Source organism: Thamnophis elegans, chromosome 7 (assembly GCF_009769535.1).
Source record: "Thamnophis elegans isolate rThaEle1 chromosome 7, rThaEle1.pri, whole genome shotgun sequence".
Classification (NCBI taxonomy): Eukaryota; Metazoa; Chordata; class Lepidosauria; order Squamata; family Colubridae; genus Thamnophis; species Thamnophis elegans.
The window spans coordinates 19,600,576-19,618,739 of NC_045547.1; the positions used below are offsets into that span (position 1 = coordinate 19,600,576).

The 18,164-nt window shown below is 42.7% G+C and overlaps 1 protein-coding gene across 1 annotated transcript in view; it reads right to left on the reverse strand.

Annotated features, from left to right (window-relative positions):
- Window positions 1-16,436, reverse strand: part of SLC13A4 (solute carrier family 13 member 4) — a 33,436-nt gene extending 17,000 nt beyond the window's left edge. Inside the window, exons 1-7 of the mRNA XM_032221109.1 lie at window positions 16,398-16,436; window positions 14,591-14,716; window positions 10,844-10,972; window positions 6,834-6,970; window positions 4,992-5,173; window positions 3,588-3,642; window positions 2,227-2,266 (exon numbers count right to left, since the gene is read on the reverse strand). Coding sequence (XP_032077000.1) covers window positions 2,227-2,266; window positions 3,588-3,642; window positions 4,992-5,173; window positions 6,834-6,970; window positions 10,844-10,972; window positions 14,591-14,716; window positions 16,398-16,436 — 708 coding nt within the window. The remainder of the gene's footprint in view (window positions 1-2,226; window positions 2,267-3,587; window positions 3,643-4,991; window positions 5,174-6,833; window positions 6,971-10,843; window positions 10,973-14,590; window positions 14,717-16,397) is intronic.
- Between the last annotated feature and the right edge of the window lie 1,728 nt (window positions 16,437-18,164).

Here is an 18,164-nt window from a genome sequence, read left to right on the forward strand (position 1 = left end):
GGAGAACTGCCTATTTCATGGCCTTGTAATCTCTTGCTGTCAGCTATTAGCAACTACGTTGGCCTCTGCCAGACAAAATGGAGCTGATGTAGCCATTCAGCTTCTTTTTGACCTCTTTTTGAGCCTCGTGTACTAACCACCCACTCAAACATAGCTAGATTGTCCCATGGAATCTCCTCCAACTCTGTCCTCTTTATTACATTCACTAATAAAAAGCTTTAACAAGGATTCGCTTTCATCGGCTTCCCCAGAGAATCCCAGGATTTTAGATGACTTTAAATACATTTGCAAGTAGAGATTTCTATCCCCTCAATCCAGTAGCCAAAGAACAGTCAATGCCAGTGGTGGGTTGCAGGTGGTACGCCCCAGTACGGGCATACCAGAGCCTGCCCGGAGTACCAGATAGTGCTCCGGTACGATGCTCCGGAGGGCCCACCCACCTGCCCACGCTCCTTACCTGTCTTTAAAGTTTTTAGTGCTTCTGCACACACGGATGGCACATACAGCACCTGCGCAATGCTCTGCTGAGAAGCTGGAGCGTCGTGGAGGCGTCACTGGATGCTAAGATGCACGCGCTGCACGCATCCATGTGGATGCCACCGGGCCCGTTCCAACTGTACCGGTTGGAACGGGATCCGGAACCCACCACTGGTCAGTGCCCAGGGAAAGAACAGCCCATCTAGCAACATGAATTATTATGTTGTGGATATCCTATTGAAAGACTCAAGTCAGATTAATGATAAACCCCCATGGATAGTGAAAAAAACAAGAAAGTCCAGTTGCCTCCTGAAAAAGCACCTTTGGGACAACCATGACCTGAATGACTGAGAATCTATACACACCCATGTATAAAACATGAAGAATGGGGAGGAGGATTCAGCTTCATCCCAAACAATAATACTCATGGTTGAGACAAGGAAAAAAAAGGATTCTAAGAACCCAAATTTTTTGAATTACAAATCCAATATTATCAAGCCATCTTCATGCAAGTGGAAGATTAGTGGAGATAGAGCCTGAATAGCTTAGAGAATATGAAGGCCAATGTCTTACATAAGTAGTCCTATAACTGGGATAGAACCCTAAAACGAAACCAGATCAGTATTGTGGATATGTATACTAAGTTTATTAATGCAGTTTAAGCTTATATTAGCATAGAATATTGAAAGGGACCTTTAGGGCTCTATACTGGTGTAGGCTTTCATGGACTGTAACTGTTGGACAGCATTGGGCTTCAAGGTGTACTGACTGTTGGGTCCAGAGTATATTTCCTGATGTGGCAACAGTGGCTGGCATTTTCAGAAGCAAAGTGACCTGCAATTAAGACCAGAGACCACTGAGCATCCAGGATTGCATCTGGGCTGCTGTCAGGACATCTGGATACAAAGACCAGGGGTCTAGGCCATAGTCACTAAGCTCTGAAGGCCAACATTGTCCTCCTCAACAAATTACGAGAAGTCTTATAACACAATTTTGTATTTCTTTGGATAATGAGGTCAATGATCAAATTGCTGATACTGTTAGAATGTTTTTGTCTAGCATACATCTGAAATATTAAATCCGTACCCTGTATTCATAGATCATGTAGAACAGATCTCAGGTAAGGATCTGATTTTTAAGACTCTACTGTACTCCTTTTGGTTGCCTCTTTTCAGGGTGAAATATTTCTGTGCCTTCCAGTCAGTTGCCATGGAGCTTAGTTTCTTGTCCTCGAATTCATCCTCCCCACTCTTCACTGAACCTCTTCCAGCTTGTCTGAATCCTTTTTAAAATGTAGCACGCAGAACTGAACACAATTCTCAAAGCAGGGTCAGACCAATATTAGTATCTCGATTACTTTAATGAAATGGGGCATGTTATTAACCAAGGAAGCAACTGCTAGCATCATTTTGAGTTACAAGAATGCTCAAATCATCCTCATTTTGTAGGAAGCATAGCAAACAAAAAATGGAGAATGGGGTAAAAATATGCCCATTTCTCCAGAATAAAAACAAATTATAGATGTTAGAAGACATACTGTGGGCTTCTTGGATTATTTTATAACTTCCATATCTGACATGGTTCCATTCTATGGGATAGTGTTTTCATCTAAGCTCACAAAATCCACAATGTGGCTTTGTTTTGGACAGCAGAGGAAGAAGCGGGGATTGTCCCATCACTGTTTTACTACGGTACCCTAGGATAGTCCTTGTGAAAGATATAGAGAGTTATTGAAGCATAAATTCATACCTTGGAGTGCATCAGAGAGCTGAAATCAGCACTTGTAGCACTACAGATAACAAGGGGAAATAAAAAAGGGACAAACATTAATAATGAATTATAGGTGTGCCATAGCATATATTCCCAGGAAATCATGCATCCAATTCTGTTATCCCAGCACTCCTGCAACAAATGATAAGCTAATGCTTAAATTCATGCAAGTGATGTAAGAAGGGTCAAACAGGTGTTTTGTGTGCCTGCCTGGGAGAACAAAAGGTGAGACCAGAGCAGTTTTGTTTACAGCTTTTTCTTGTGTCCTTGTTTTCTCCAGCTCACAAAAAGTGTAAGACTGGCTTGGAGAATAGCTGTGCTGTTTTCACCTGTCCAATAAGCAGCCGTTACTTCCCACATCATTGCAGTGCTGGGCTTTACAGAAATCTCTTTGTAAATTCACTTTTTAAAAATGCATCTCAATTTTGACTCATTTTACAAAGAGGTCATTGGAGATTTGCATCCCAATGCAATTCTGCTTTGCTCTAGTTCTGGGTTTAGTTCTGAGTTATGCAGACAGAATTCAAGATGGTGGAAGCATGCCAGGCACACAGAAAGAAGGGATAATTTCCCTTGGGGTGGAAAATTATCAAGTTGATTCCCTTTTTTATTGGTGATAATTCTAGTGAAAACTGAGGGGAAGGAGCATCTGAATATTAAATTGACTATTAAAAACCAAGTATATGCAATATAATTGGGACGCGGTGTCTCAGTGGCTAAGACGCTGAGCTTGTTGATCAGAAAGGTCGGCAGTTCGAATCCCTAGTGCTGCATAATGGAGTGAGCTCCTGTTATTTGTCCCAGTTTCTGCCAACCTAGCCATTTGAAAGCATGTAAAAATGCAAGTAGAAAAAATAGGAACCACTTTGGTGGGAAAGTAACTGTTCCATGTGCCTTTGGTGTTTAGTCATGCTGGCCACATGTCTTGGGATAGCACTGGCTCTTTGGCTTTGAAATAGAGATGAGCACTGCCCCTTAGAGTCAGGAACAACTAGCACATATGTGCAAGGGGAACCTTTACCTTTATATATAATAAAATATGGCTGCTTTTATCCTTAACCCTTGGGGAAAAGTTCCTTCCTTCCTTCCTTCCTTCCTTCCTTCCTTCCTTCCTTCCTTCCTTCCTTCCTTCCTTCCTTCCTTCCTTCCTTCCTACCTACCTACCTACCTACCTACCATAAACATTAAAAAAACCACATGTAATTCTTTTCTCTTTTAAAACTTTTCAATCTCTAAATCTCTCTTGATATAATATCTCATTTTCTGCTCCTGGTATGTTATCTCATTGTGACCTGAAAGGGTTCAAATGTCCATTAGAGCTGGACAGGCTTCATTCTTACTCCTCGTTGATGAAAATGAGCTCCAGGGAGCCTTGACCATGTTTGTCACCGAGACCTAAAATAAAAGAGACAAGGAAAAGAGGCAGGATTAGGGCTGGTCTCAAGCATTGCTCGATGTTCTCTAAAAAATAAAGTGATGGTTGAAAATCACTTTTATAGAGGGCCTATAACAGTGGTGGCGAACCTATGGCATGCATGCCAGAGGTGGCACTCAGAGCCCTCTGTGGGCACGTGCGCCATCACCCCAGCCCAGCTGCATTGCATTTTTCCCACAGGGGGGAGAGAGAGGGTGGAGGGAAAGAGAGAGGGAGGGAGGTGAAGAGAGAGAGAAAGAGAGGGGGGAAGATAAAGTGTGGAGGGAAAGAGAGAGAAAGAGAGAGGGAGGGAGGGAAAGAGAGAGAGGGGGGAAGAGAAAGAGTGGAGGGAAAGAGAGAAAGAAAGAGGGGGGAAATAGAGAGAAGGAGAGAAGGAGGGAGGAAGGGAAAGAGGGAGAGAAAGAGGGTGGAGGGAAAGAGAGAGAAAGAGAGAGGGAGGGAGGGAAAGAGAGAGAAAAAGAGGGGGAAGATAAAGGGCAGAGGGAAAGAGAGAGAAAGAGAGAGGGAGGGGGAAAGAGAGAGAAAGAGAGAGGAAGGGAGGGAAAGAGAGAAAGAGAGGGGAAAGAGAAAGTGTGGAGAGAAAGAGAGAGAAAAAGAGAGGGAGGGAAGGAGGGAAAGAGAGAAAGAGAGGGGGAAGATAAAGGGTGGAGGGAAAGAGAGAGAAAGAGAGAGGGAGGGAAAGAGAAAAAAATTATTAGAAAACTTTTTCTTTTTTATTGGCATGGTATAAGGCTCCTGCCTTGAGCAGTGGATTGGACTAGAAGACCTCTGAGTCACTTCTAACCCTATGATTCTAAGAAAACTCGCTTTCAAGTTTTTAGGCAAAGACATGCCCCCTGCATGTGTAGCAGTGGTGGGATTCAGCCAGTTCGCACCTATTCGGGAGAACTGGTTGGTAACTTTCTAAGCAGTTCGTAGAACCGGTTGTTGGAAGAAATCTCCTTTTGTTTTTTTCCACTTCACAGGGCTAATCCTGTAAGGAAGGCAGGAAGGAAACATTCTGGTGTTATTTCTAGCCTAATCTTTATTGCCCTGCTTACAGAAATTGCCTCTCCAGTTAACCCTTATGACATTGTTACAGCTAAGGCGAAGCACCCATCAACGTGAGTGATATTGAGTTGGCCATGCCCACCCAGTCACATGACCACCAAACCCCACCTACTCTGCTGGTCATTAGGGCAGAGAACCGGTTGTTAAATTATTTGAATCCCACCACTGATGTGTAGATACGATTTCCCATAGCAACTTGGGACTATGCTCATCTCTCTCTCTAAAAGAATTAAATAAAGCAATGAGGATGATCACATACCTATTGTCTCTTTCTCTTCCCGGATGGTGCTTCCTGCAGTGCCATTCATCTCATGATCTTCCTCAGACTTCACCAGCTCCTGAAGAACTGCCTCTACAATGGGCATCACCATAGCTGTGGTGGATGTGTTGGAAAGCCACATGGATAAGGTAGTGGTGCAACACATAAAGCAAAGAAGCAGCCTAGAGGTCAAGAAAGAAGAATCAATTGGGAGGCAGTTAAAAACTCAAGGGCCACCTCTTTATAATCTGACTTTTTTTTGTTGTTAAATTATATGTTCTACTTCTTGCTATTTAAAAAGATGCCACAGTGGAGATTCACTTTGTATTGTCCAAATAATGTGCTGAAGATGAAGGGAATTTTCATATGTACATTATTTATAATAAAATCAAACTTTGGTAGCCTCTACAAAGGTAAAACAGAAGCATCAGAGTAAACAGACAAGAGACATTAAGAGAATAGCCAAGAAGGGAAATAAGATGAGAATGATTTCTAAACTTATTTTACTGTAATGTACTTATTCAAGAGAATAAATGACAGTAAGAATATAAAACACAATATAGGTGAACAATATTTTGGTATAAATAGCTAAGTATAAATAAATATAGAATTGTACATAAAAATGGATAACGAATAAGGAGACCATGAATGCAAGGTAGAAATGTATAGAAGGGAAAACACTAACTGTAAAGAAACCGATACAGAACTGCTGTATGATATATGATGGAACTTTTTGTTCCTATGTTGTGTTAAGTCATGTGTTTGTTTTTGTTGATGTGTTTATGTGTTTAAAATAATTTTTTTTAAAAAAATAAGAGAATAGCCAGGAAGTGAAATAAGATGAGAATGATTTCTAAACTTATTTTACTGTAATGTACTTATTCATACAGATAGTCCTTGACTTACAACAGTTCGTTTCGTGACAGTTCAAAGTTACAACACCACTGGAAAAAAGTGACTTATGATCTTTTTTCACACTTACAGCCATTTTAGGAGGGGTGGGCTTCAAAAATTTCAGCAACGGGATCCTTGCCCGGTTGCTGGGTGGGCATGACCATGGTGGGTGTGGCCTAGTCAGCATCCTGCACCAAGGTGGGGGTGGTGGCATTTTCACCTTCCCCGCCTTCGGAGGCTTTCCTTGTGCCTCTGGGAGGGTGAAAACTGCTTCTCCCAGAATCCGGAGACCTTCTGGAGGCCGGAAACGGGCCCATTTCTGGCCTTCCAGAACTTCAGAGAGGCTTGATTTTTTCCCCCCTCACCGAGCCTGCACTTACCTCGCATCCAAAATGGGCCACGTGGAGACTCCTGGGAGGGGCGGAGTAGGGTGGGAAGGGTGGGGTGGGAGGTGCCAGCCAGGGTTGAGATTTGGACGTTCTCCAAACTGGCCATAACATTAGCTACGGGTTCTCCTGAACTTGGCCGAACCTGTAGCAGCCCCCCCCCGCATTTTAACATTCTTTTAGTCACATGATCAAAACTGATGATGGTTGCAGTGCCCCAGGGTTATGTGATCAACTGTTGTGACCTTCTGACAAGCAAAGTCAATGGGGAAGCCAGATTTGGTTACCAACCATGTTACTAACTTAACAACTGCAATGATTCACTGAACAACTGTGACAAGGAAGTTCATAAAGTGGAGCAAAACTTGCTTAACAAATGTCTCGCCTAGCAAGAGACATTTGGAGCTCAATTGTGGTCATAAGTGAGGACTGCCTGCATCTTTCAAATGTCTCTATTATATGCTTATCAAATGTTTATTGCTCACTTTATCAGTTGGTTAGTCTCTTGTTGCAGACCACTGACTGGCTAAAGACAATCCTCAGAGAAAGCTGATTCACTCACATGCCTGGTTTTGCTCCAGCCATCATAACCATGCGCAAGGCAATCCGTTTGTGCAAATTCCACTTTTCAACAGAAGCTGCCACGCAGATAACCCCAATGAGAAGCAAAGTGGTGTTCTTGACATACTCAGCAGCTACCTATGGACAATTGAAGTCGGTGGTTAGATGGAGTAAATGAGGTACATATTATTTACAGTTATCTAGGAATTGGGTCCATTTAATAGCCCCCAGCTTTGTCAATGGGCCATTAAAAAGCCTATTCTACATAACAAAGATCCCCCTTCAAGTCCAGGGTGATGGGATTAAGGCGTAACAGTATTAGCCCTTTACCCATCTCACCACAGGGTACCCGGGAAGAAGCAATGCTCAACCAAACTTGGACTCAAAGCACAGCCTAGAGAGTTGCCCCTGCATGGCCCCACAGGAGTCTGACAACCAATCAGAATACAAGCTCAAGATCAAAGCCCAGAGAGAGCATAAAACCAGGGACTTTCAGCATCTCTGTCTCTTTTCTTCTTCACCCAACATCTTGAAGCATGTGATCACCTTTCCCCCCAGGACCTCGAACCATGTGGTCCTGTCCACCATTAAAACCATCTTTCCAAGCAGTCTCCATGTTTCCAGTGTCTTTCCCCCCCACTTGGAATGAACCCAGAAGGACATTTCTTCCAACAAAAATAAATAAGGCAAGTTTCCTTATTTGCTAAATAACCCCCAATGGATGTTTCCAAAGTGCCATGATGTAACGATCATGGTTAAACTTTTTTTTGTTTTGCTTTACTTATTTCCATTAGTCTTTTCTCCTTTCCGTAAATCCCAGTTCTTGCCCTGCACTTCACAGTAATCCATGCAGATTTTTTTTTTAAGCGGAAGAATTCAATTTAAGAATAGAAAAGAATCCCTTAACAACACAAAACCTTGCTTATTCCATTTTATCCCTTTCACCCTCTTGCAGGGTAGCTGAAACAAAGGCTCATATTCTTAAAAGCCAAAGACCCCGAGGAAGTGTCAGCTGGGTTTGCCCTACTGGGGAGGGAAAAAAAATTACAGTATGGTTCCTAAGAAGACTTAGAAAGCACTTTGAAAAGATCTGAAGAATTGTTTTGCAGGCTGCAGGGTTAACTAGATGAGGTTAGGTAGATTGCTTTTACCTGGCCTTGATTATAAACAGGCTGGGGTCCTTTGTTAAAGTGGACAGTTTATAAATGATTGCATAAATAAATGTGGCAGAGTAACTTAACTCTGTTCCTCTAAACCAGGGACATCCTAGGGTTACTAATTTGTTTTGGGAAGAGTTAGTACAAAGATAAATATATACTCAAGCTAAAGGCTAATTTATATTTCACCTGCAGTGACATGAGGATCTGCAGTACTATAATGTGACAGTTCCTATATCACTTTAGATGATTTCCCTACTCCCTAAAGCAATGCCTGCATTTCATTCCAAGAAATATGAGAAGCAATGTTGGAGGTGTCATGAGGCAGTATTTCTTACACCATTGCTGGTAATGGGTGAACTATCTCTACTGCAGCCATTCAAATACATCTATGTTGAGGGAATTTGAAAGGCATGTTATTCTGTCAGACTGCTATCGCTGTCAAGCTGGTTTCCTCCACAGTATTTTCTCTTTTTCCTGTCAGGCTGCTTGCTCAATACTATCCAGCTGGTCAGGGTATAAGAACCACCATTTTAAAGGTGCTTTTTCTTCCTTTAAAAGACAACTGGAATGTTTTTTCCCCCTTTGATGATGATGAAGAAGAAAATGCTTTGTTTCTCATCTGGTTGCCACCATGTAAAAAGGATGTTGAGATTTTAGAAAGTCTGCAGAGAAGAGCAACAAAGATGATTAGGGGACTCAAGGATAAAACATAAAGAACGGTTGCTAGAGATGAATATGTTTAGTCTTATGAAAAGAAGGACTAGGGTAACATGATAGCAGTGTTCCAATATCTCAGGAGCTGCCAAAAAGAAGAGGGAGTCAATCTATTCTCCAAAGCACCTGAGGGTAGGACAAGAAGCAATGGGTGGAAACTAATCAAGGAGAGAAGCAACTTAGAACTGAGGAGAAATTTCTTGACAGAACACTTAATCAGTGGAACAACTTGCCTCCAGAAGTTTTGAATGCTCCAACACTGGAAGTTTTTAAGAAGGGATTAGATAACCATTTGTCTAAAGTGGTGTAGGGTTTCCTGCCTAAGCAGGGGTTTGGACTAGAAGACCTTCAAGGTCCCTTCCAACTTTGTTATTCTGTTCGTTTTGTTCATCCAAGAAGAATAATTCACTTCTCATCCAAGAATAAGACACCATCTATCTCCAATTTAGAACACAGCACTTGCAGCTGTAGGAAGTTAAAACCCACCCCTCTCCAAGAAAGTGAAATATTTTAGGAATTTATATTAAAAAGGCAGAATATTTCCCCTAAAAAGAGAAGTAGAAACTCAGAAAGACCTTGTCAATGAGCCATTAAGGCCTGGGTCAGTTTATTCTACATAACAAAGAGCTACCCCCTTCAGGCAGAGCCATTTCATTGCCCTTCATTGTAACACCCAAACTTAGCACACAGACAACCTACAAAGCTAGCTATGACCTCTGGCAGCAACCAATCAGGATACACTTCCTGTGCCTCAGGAAGTTCAAAGCTCAGAGAGGGCATAAAACCCAGGGACTCTCAACATTTCTTCCCTTTTCACCCAGGAACACCAAGGCATGTGGTCCTGTCCACCATTGAACCATTTTTCCAAACAGCCTCCATGTTTCCAGTGTCTTTTTCCCCACTTGGAACTGAACTCAGATGGACATTTCCTCCCACATAGCAGGCCCAAGAAGATTGCACAACCAATTGCACCCTGATTCAGGTGCCCTTGAGGGCACAAATAAATCTTCAAGTGGCCTCAGCAGCTATCAGAGAGAGTGCTAACAAAGAAATGCACTCCTTCCACCCCCCTGACCTTATCAGAACCTACCCTTCAGTGGTGAAATTCAATTTTTTTTACTACAGGTTCTGTGGGCATGGCTTGATGGGCGTGGCAGGGGAAGGATACTGTAAAATCTCCACCACCACCACCACCACCCCGTTCTGGGGCCAGCCAGAGATGTTATTTGCCTTTTCTCCAAACTACTCAAAATTTCCACTACCGATTCTCTAGAACCTGTCAGAACCGGCTGAATTTCACCACTGCTATTCTTCCATCTCGCCCCCCCACCAGCAGAACTGATGAAGTTTCTTGCATGAAAAGCAAAACATTTTCTTCATCTTCCTCAATGGAAAAAAAAAACCAGTTGCCTTTTGAAATCAAAAATACCTTTGAGACAACTATCACCTGGATGATTGAAAATCTCCACAGATTTTTAACTATCATTTTACTTTAAAAATTGATGCCTAAGTTTGTTCGTTTTTTTTCCCTTTAGGTTCCATATTTTAGATTGTAAGCTTCCCTCATAAAATGCCCTATGTCTGAAACGGTATATAGTGCTTGCTCCCAGAGCAGGGGGTTGGACTAGAAGACCTCCAAGGTCTCTTCCAACTCTGTTATTCTGTTAAATATGAACTAGGCAGCCGCTGTGGCTGTCTGTACCGGGGTGTACCGGTTGTAACCCACTACTGAAACCAACCCTAAGAAACATTGCTTGTGTTTAAAAAAATAAAGATTGAAATGAGGGTATCTCAGCAGGTCGTAAGTTGGTTATTTATTTTTAAAAGTTCAAAGCTGGCCACCAATCATGAACTATAAATTCATGAAATGATGTGTATCTATTGGGGTGGATTAATTTAGGCAACTGTGTCTGATTCCAAAAAGCTAAGCAGGGTCAGGCCTGATTCATAGTTAAATGGGAGAAATCACTGGGATCGAACACGAAACTAGGAAGTTGAAAAAAAACAAACACCCCAAAGGAAAGTATGGCAAGTTTCAACTGGTAAGAAAATGACATGGTGGCTCAAGAGTCAAGTGTAGTCTTGGATACTGGATGCTATCACTGGAATGAAGGAAGGAAAAGGACACAGTTCTGACCTCACTGGACTTCATCACACCAAAGAGTGGATAGAGGAAAGCAGGAACAAGGGCTGCCGCTCCAAGGGGCACTGCTTCGGATACCCAATATATCGCCGTGACGATCAACACATAGGCACACGAGGCTTCCTAGCAAAGAAATACAGGAATAATTAGGGTCATGTGAACCTTCTGAGCTGATGAAGTGATACAACGGAGGTGTCTAAATATTATGGATTGCTTCTTCATTTGTGCAGATGGGTCATGTTCAAGAGACACAATGTACACTGATGAGATTTGACCCCAAACGGAGAGATGACATCATTCAGGGGTTTCCTATAGATTAGTGATGACGAACCTTTTTCACCTCCGGTGCCAAAAGCATGCGTTCGTGCGCTATTGCACACATTTGTTTGGAGTTTGGAGTTTGGAGTTTATTCAATTTGTAGGCCGCCCTATTCCCCGAAGGGACTCAGGGCAGCTGAACAAAAGCCGAGGGAGGGGAAATTACAAAAAGTAAGACAGAAACAATCAGACAATACGAACAACTTAAACAACAACTTAAAGCACAACAGACACAGCAAATTTGTGTGCCCGCTCGCATGCCCCCATAATTTAATAACCTCCATGTTGTGCCCCCTGCACATGTGTGTGATTCCCCCCACTGCCCCATGCATGCATGCATAGCTTTCTTGGAGCCTGGGGAGGATGAAAACGGCCTCCTCTTCCCCACCCCCCCAGGAGGTGCTTTGGAGGCCAGAAATGACCCATTTTCTGACTTCCAGTGGGCCCAGTAGGTCTGTTTTTTTGCACTCCCCAGGCTCCAGAGCAGTGGTGGGTTCCAGCCGGTACAGCCTGGTATGGCTGTACTGGTAATAGTTGGGAGCAGGGGCCACCGTACCAGTACGGTGGCTCATTTGGCCCATCCACCCGCCCACATTCCATACCTGTTTTTGAAGCAACTGGGCCAATTGCACATGCACACACAGTGTGTAGCACCTGCACAACCTCCGACAAGCAGCTGGGTGTCGCAGGGGTGGTGGAGTGCGCATGCGTTCACAGCGCACATCCAGTGCATGCACGAACAGACCATGAGCAGCGTACCTGTAGTGACAGTAAGAGCAACCCACCACTGCTCCAGAGGCTTTTTAGGAGCCTGGGGAGGGTGAAAAAACAGCCCAACACACAAACCGAAATGGAATGGACTTCTGGGTTGCCCATTGGGGTGTTTTTCTCCCTCCGGAGGCTCCACATGATTTTCGGCCTTGATTTTCAGCTGTTTTATGCCCTCTGGAGGCTTCCCTTTGGAGGCTTCCCATGCGTGCCATTGGTTCGCCATCACGACTATAGATGTTAAACAAGAGTTTTAAGCCTGTGGCACTCCACACTATTGGACTCTGGATATAGCATCTCTCCCTGTCAACCACAATTAAAACTGGCCTCAGGGAAAGGAGGGTAATAATTACCACAAAATTGTGCCTCCCATTCCCAACCCCTGAAGCTGGTTCCAAAAGCTGCTGTGATCAAAAATATTGAAACTGGCTGAGAGATCAAAGAATATCAGGATGAACTCACCACTTAATCCCAGCTCTGCCACAGGTCATTAATTGATGCAACCATTTTAATGTTTTAACACTTAACATCTGATGATTTTCTTAACATAACATCTATTTATAAACAAACAAAAAAAACAGATAACATTTTATTTTCCTAACAGTGAGAACAATTAACCAGTGGAACAGCTTGCCTCCAGAAATTGTGAGCGGTCCATTAACCACAACTGGAGGCTTTTGAGAAGAGTCTGAACCGCCTGAAATGGTATAGGATCTCCTGCTTGAACAGAGATGGCTGGACTAGAAGACCTTGAAGATCCCTTCCAACCTTGTTATTCTCTTATTCTGTTATTTTTTTAATGCTTTAATCCTGTAATTATTTTAATCTGTTATTTATGGTATTGTAAGATGCTGAGAGTAACTTGGTAGGGTGGTGGGTGGCATACAAATTTAATTAATAAATAAACCAATGTTATCTCCAAAATGAACCCCAAAATGACATTGATATTTGGTTTCTTCCAAGGAAGCCCAACCATCCCCTCTAGTACCTTCTCTAGAAAGGTGAGTTTGGAGACTGGACAGAAATTATTCAGGATGGTTAGGTTGAGTAGGTTAGTACTAACTAGGGGTAAGTTAAAACTGAAAACGCCATCCTTCACACCAAGAAGTAAACATACTGTATGAATCCACTGTAGGACACTTTCTGGGTGGCTTTGATCATGCAAGAAGGGCCTGCACTTAATAGAGAAATGGCTGAGATCACCGATTGGAAGACCTTATCCATTTCCTCAAGAGTCACAAAATCAAACTTGCTCCAGACAACACTACCCATTAGAGCCTAGGAATAAATCCCAGTTTTTAATGAAACGACCCGTTTCTCTGTTCCACTCTGTAAATCTTACTTTATCTGCCAGTTTGAAGTATGTTGCATATATATTGTATCTTTTTGCACACTGTTCTGCAGTCTTTTCCTATTTGGGCTGAATGCTGCTGTAAAGTAGCTTATCTCTTACACCTTGGATAAATCTTAATGTACTAAAATACATAGTACAAAATAAAGTGCTTTCCAGAGGTTCATCATCTTTATTTACACTGAGGCAAGAGAATGGTAAAGAGAAATCAAAATCACGATGGTGCAATTGAAACTCCAACTAGCTTTTATGTTTTACAGTATAGGACATATAGAATAACCATACGTTTTTCACCATAGGTTCCAGCCATAGTTACCTACTTTTGACCAGATCCCTTTTGTCGGGAGCCTTCCCTATCTTTACCAGGGTGGGCTTCAAAAATTGCAGCAACGGGTTCGCTGCCCCATTGCTGGGTGGGCGTGGCCATGGTGGGCGTGGCCTAGTCAGCCTCTTGCACCATGTGGGTGGGGCTGGGGATGGTGATTCACCCTCCCCAGGCTTGAGAGGATTTCCTCGAGCCTCTAGGAGGGCGAAAACTGCCTTCCTTTGGAGGCTTTCCGGAGGCCGGAAACAGGCCCGTTTCTGGACTTCTGGAACTTCCAGTAGGCCTGTTTTTCACCCTTCCCAGATTCTCCAGATTCCAGAGGTTTTACTCGAGCCTCCAGGAGGGCAAAAACTGCTCCCCCTGGGCTCCTGAGGCCCTCCGGAGGCTGGAAACAGGGCCATTTCTAGACTTCCAGAACCTCCAGTAGGCCTGTTCCCTCCCCCACACGCTTCCACATGCGCCCTGCACTTACCTGGCATGATGAATGGGCCCTGATAAGACTCCTGGGAGGAGTGGGGTGGGGTGGGTATGGCCAGCTAAACTCAGACAAGTGGCAGCTGCATGCTAAATCTGGATTTGATGGAATGAATGATGCAGATCTTTCTATCAGTTTGAATACAGCTCTTAGAAAGCAGTGAACAATAAGATCATTGCAAAAAAGACTATTTTATTTTCATGTTTCAGAAACGGACGAGGCAGTCAAAGGCCTTGAAATGCCCACTGTCTCCCCACGTTTTTATTTCTTGATGGAATCCAACATTGCTACTCATCCACCACAAAGTGACTTCTTCTAAGTGAGGGTCTATGTCAGAAACAGAGGCTGTACTTTTCATTATTAATCTACTCCAACCTTTGCTTCTCCCTGGACTGAAAATCCTGGCATAAGGTGCTTGGTGCAACAACAGAGTAGGTCACTCTGGGTTGCTTTGAATCACTGTTTCTCAACCTTGGCAACTTTAAGAGCTGTGGACTTCAATACCCAAAATTCCATGTGGTAATTCTTCCAAACATCCAATCCACAGAAAACCTCTTTGGAGTGCAGTTTGGTATCACTACATATCCCATTGCCTTTAAGCTTGAGGAAAATAGTATTAAGAAACAGTCTCTGGGATGTAAAGGGACAAGGTGTTGTGGTCCCAAACTACAACTCTCAAATGCAGATGTGCCACCTACGTTCATTCAATTCTGCATGAAAAGCATAGTCCGTTCCAGTGGTGAAATTCATTTTTTTTTTTTACTACCAGTTATGTAGGCATGGCTTGGTGGGCATGGCAGGGGAAGGATACTGCAAAATCTCATTCCCACCACACTCCAGGGGAAGGATATTGAAAAATCTTCATTTCCACCCCACTCCAGAGGAAGGATACTGCAAAATCTCCCTTCCCACCACACTCTGGGGCCAGCCAGAGGTGGCATTTGCCGGTTCTCCGAACTACTCAAAATTTCCACTACCGGTTCTCCAGAACCTGTCAGAACCCGCTGGATTTCACCCCTGATCTGTTCCATTGTTATAAGTGGAAATTTACTGGATTTACTCAGTAAATCAAGAGCTTAAATTGTCACTGAATGTATAAAGTTGAGTTAAATGAAATCAAGCCATTGGTGCTCCTTACCCAGTTGTGTCTACCTCAGCCCTGGCATTAAATAAAGTGGGAGGCAGCAGAAGATAGACTGGGAAAAGGAGAAAGTGAATGCTATTGAAAAAGTTGGACATTGAGTACAAAGAGCTGTTCGTATTTCTTCAACCTATTGAATGGAAGCTCACTTTAGGGACAACCTTTTCATTTGATTTAGGAAACAAACTAATTAAAAAAGAGTTAATATAGAGAATTAAAACATAACTTTTAAAAAGCAAATACATGTTCACGGGAATTAAATATGAGACTTTCTGCAAAAAAAAAGCTTGTGTTCAACTTTCCTGGCTCCTGGGAGAAATCAGTTTGTAAACTATTTAGATGAATGTTACCTTCTATCGCAGCAACATGCAAATACAGCAAAGCAGAAGGAAGAGAATCCTGAGAAATGCAGGAGATCATAATCAACTCTTCTATGGATACAGAAATCTCATAGGAACCTTTTAATCAACATCTGCTTAATACCTAAGACTTTAGCTTCAAGCTATATTTTCAAATCAGAGACGCGGTGGCTCCGTGGCTAAGATGCTGAGCTTGTCGATCAGACAGGTCAGCAGTTCGGCAGTTTGAATCCCTAGTAAGTAACGGAGTGAGCTCCTGTTACGTGTCCCTGCTTCTGCCAACCTAGCAGTTCAAAAGCATGTAAAAATGCAAGTAGAAAAATAGGAACCATCTTTGGTGGGAAGCATTCCAGCTTTGGCATTTAGTCATGCCGGTCACCTGACCACAGAGATGTCTTCGGACAGCACTGGCTCTTCAGCTTTGAAACGGAGATGAGCACCGCCCTCTAGAGTTGGGAACGACTAGCACATATGTGCGAGGGGAACCTTTATCTTTACCTAAATGTTTTCAAGTGGTGGTAATGTCCCCTGGAGAGACCAACCTGACCTTACTGAAATTGTTTGCTTTTTTGAGAAGTGCTTATATTTGGCATTTTAGCAGGGGCCTCCACATTTGCTTCCACCTTTTATTGTGGAATCCTTCTTTGATGACCTTAACAAATGTTTCTTGCCTTAACTAAAAGTTTTCTTATTTCTTTCAGGATCCCTTCTAAGCAGTGTTGGGATTCAACTGGTGTAACAACCAGTTTGCTGAGTGTGCACTTTGTGCGTGCAAGTGCACAGTGTGTTTCAAAAAAGCTCTAAAACTTACCTTATACGCCAGCCCTGGCGAGTAAAACAGCTGAGGCATGGCAATTTGCTCTGCTGTGCCTGTCAGCTGGGCTTCAAACTAAGGAAATATAGGACAGACTAGGACAGGAGCGGGTCGGCGGGGCCAACTGATCGCCGAACTACCAGGTCCAAACCAGCTGAATCCCTGCATGTAATCTTTTGTCCAAATTGGAACTCAGGTAGAACCACCAGATCTTTAAAACAGGATGACAACAATCATAATTGACGAAGATGATCATGATGGCCAGCAAAGTTAACAGCAAATTTAACAGTCTGAATGTCAAGAGAAGAAACATGAGAGAAAAAAAAGACTTTCCTTAATAGCATGATACTCAGTTGCACTACAATGACCATACCATTGATGGGTTCAAATTTTTTTAGAACCTCTTCTGTAGGTGTGGCCTGCTTTGTGGGGTGGCTTGCTGGCCATGTGACTGAGTGGGAGTGGCTTGGCAGTCATGTGACTGCGTGGACGTGGCCAACTTGCAAAATAAGGTGAAACTCACTTAACAATGCTCTTGCTTGGCAACCAAAATGTTGGCTCAGGAACTCTGGCATTGAAGCATGCAAGTCTTAAAGCTGTCAAGTTACAAGACCCTTGCACCCCTAACCCTTTAGAAAAAAAACCCCAGGGGTGTTCAAACTTGACAGCTTTAAGACTTGTGGACTTCAACTCCCAAAATTCCTCCTCTCGCTCTTCATCTTGATGATGTGTGGATGGGCAGAGGGAGGGAGCTGGAACCGGTTCTAAACAACATTGTAGATTTGTGGAACCCCTTCTATAGAAGAGGTTAGAACTGGCAGGAACCCACCCCTGCTCCATACCTTCCATAAGCATATTGCCAAGCATGTTAACTGGAGATGATGGAAACTGCAGTTCAAGACATCGGAATTGGAGAAGGAAAAGTTTTTATAAAAGGAAAGAAGTTCAAAATGCAGGGGTGACTAATGGCTCAATAGACCTTTGAAACAAAAATGGAGCTGAACTGGAGATAGAAATCTTCAGATTTTTGCAGGGTAGACAGTTAAATAAAAGGCAGACAGTTTGTGCTATCCAGAAGGGCTGAGTACCAGCAGGGTCAAAATATTCAATTAGGAAACCTCAAAAAAGGTGCATTTTGCCTTAAACAAGCCTGATTGGCCTACTTTATATAACTAGCTAAATAAATCACTTGGTTATCAAAAGGTAGCTGGAAATAACTGATTTGTACCCTGCTTTTGATCAGACTACGACCCAGATTCTAACGGGAACGGGAAAAGGAATGAAAGAATAGCTCACACTTTTAAATGCTAACTCATTCTTTTCTCAAATAGTTTAATGAATAGTTTTCCCAGGTTAAAGTAATTCCAGATTCAATATGTGCACCCTATTACTGCCAAGAAAGCACATCTGCAATTCTATGCATAATTAAATAAGGGAAAAAAATCTCTCCTACACTTAATTGGATTTATTCCTAGTATATTGCGGAGCACAGAAGTATTGATTAGAACCCTGTGACTCCCAGATTTTTCTTTCTGAGTTACTACACGGAATATCATAATGAAAGGAGTGACTCACTTTATTGTGATAAGATTCATACTGATTATAACAATTATATAATAGTAATTATAATAATTATATTCGAAATCCACAAGCACCAAATTATTTTCATATAATTTGTGGCTATTTTCCCTTCAAACCGCATCTGTGTTCAAATTATACATAAGAAAAGAATGGCTTTAGTCAACATCTTAAACCAAATAGTTC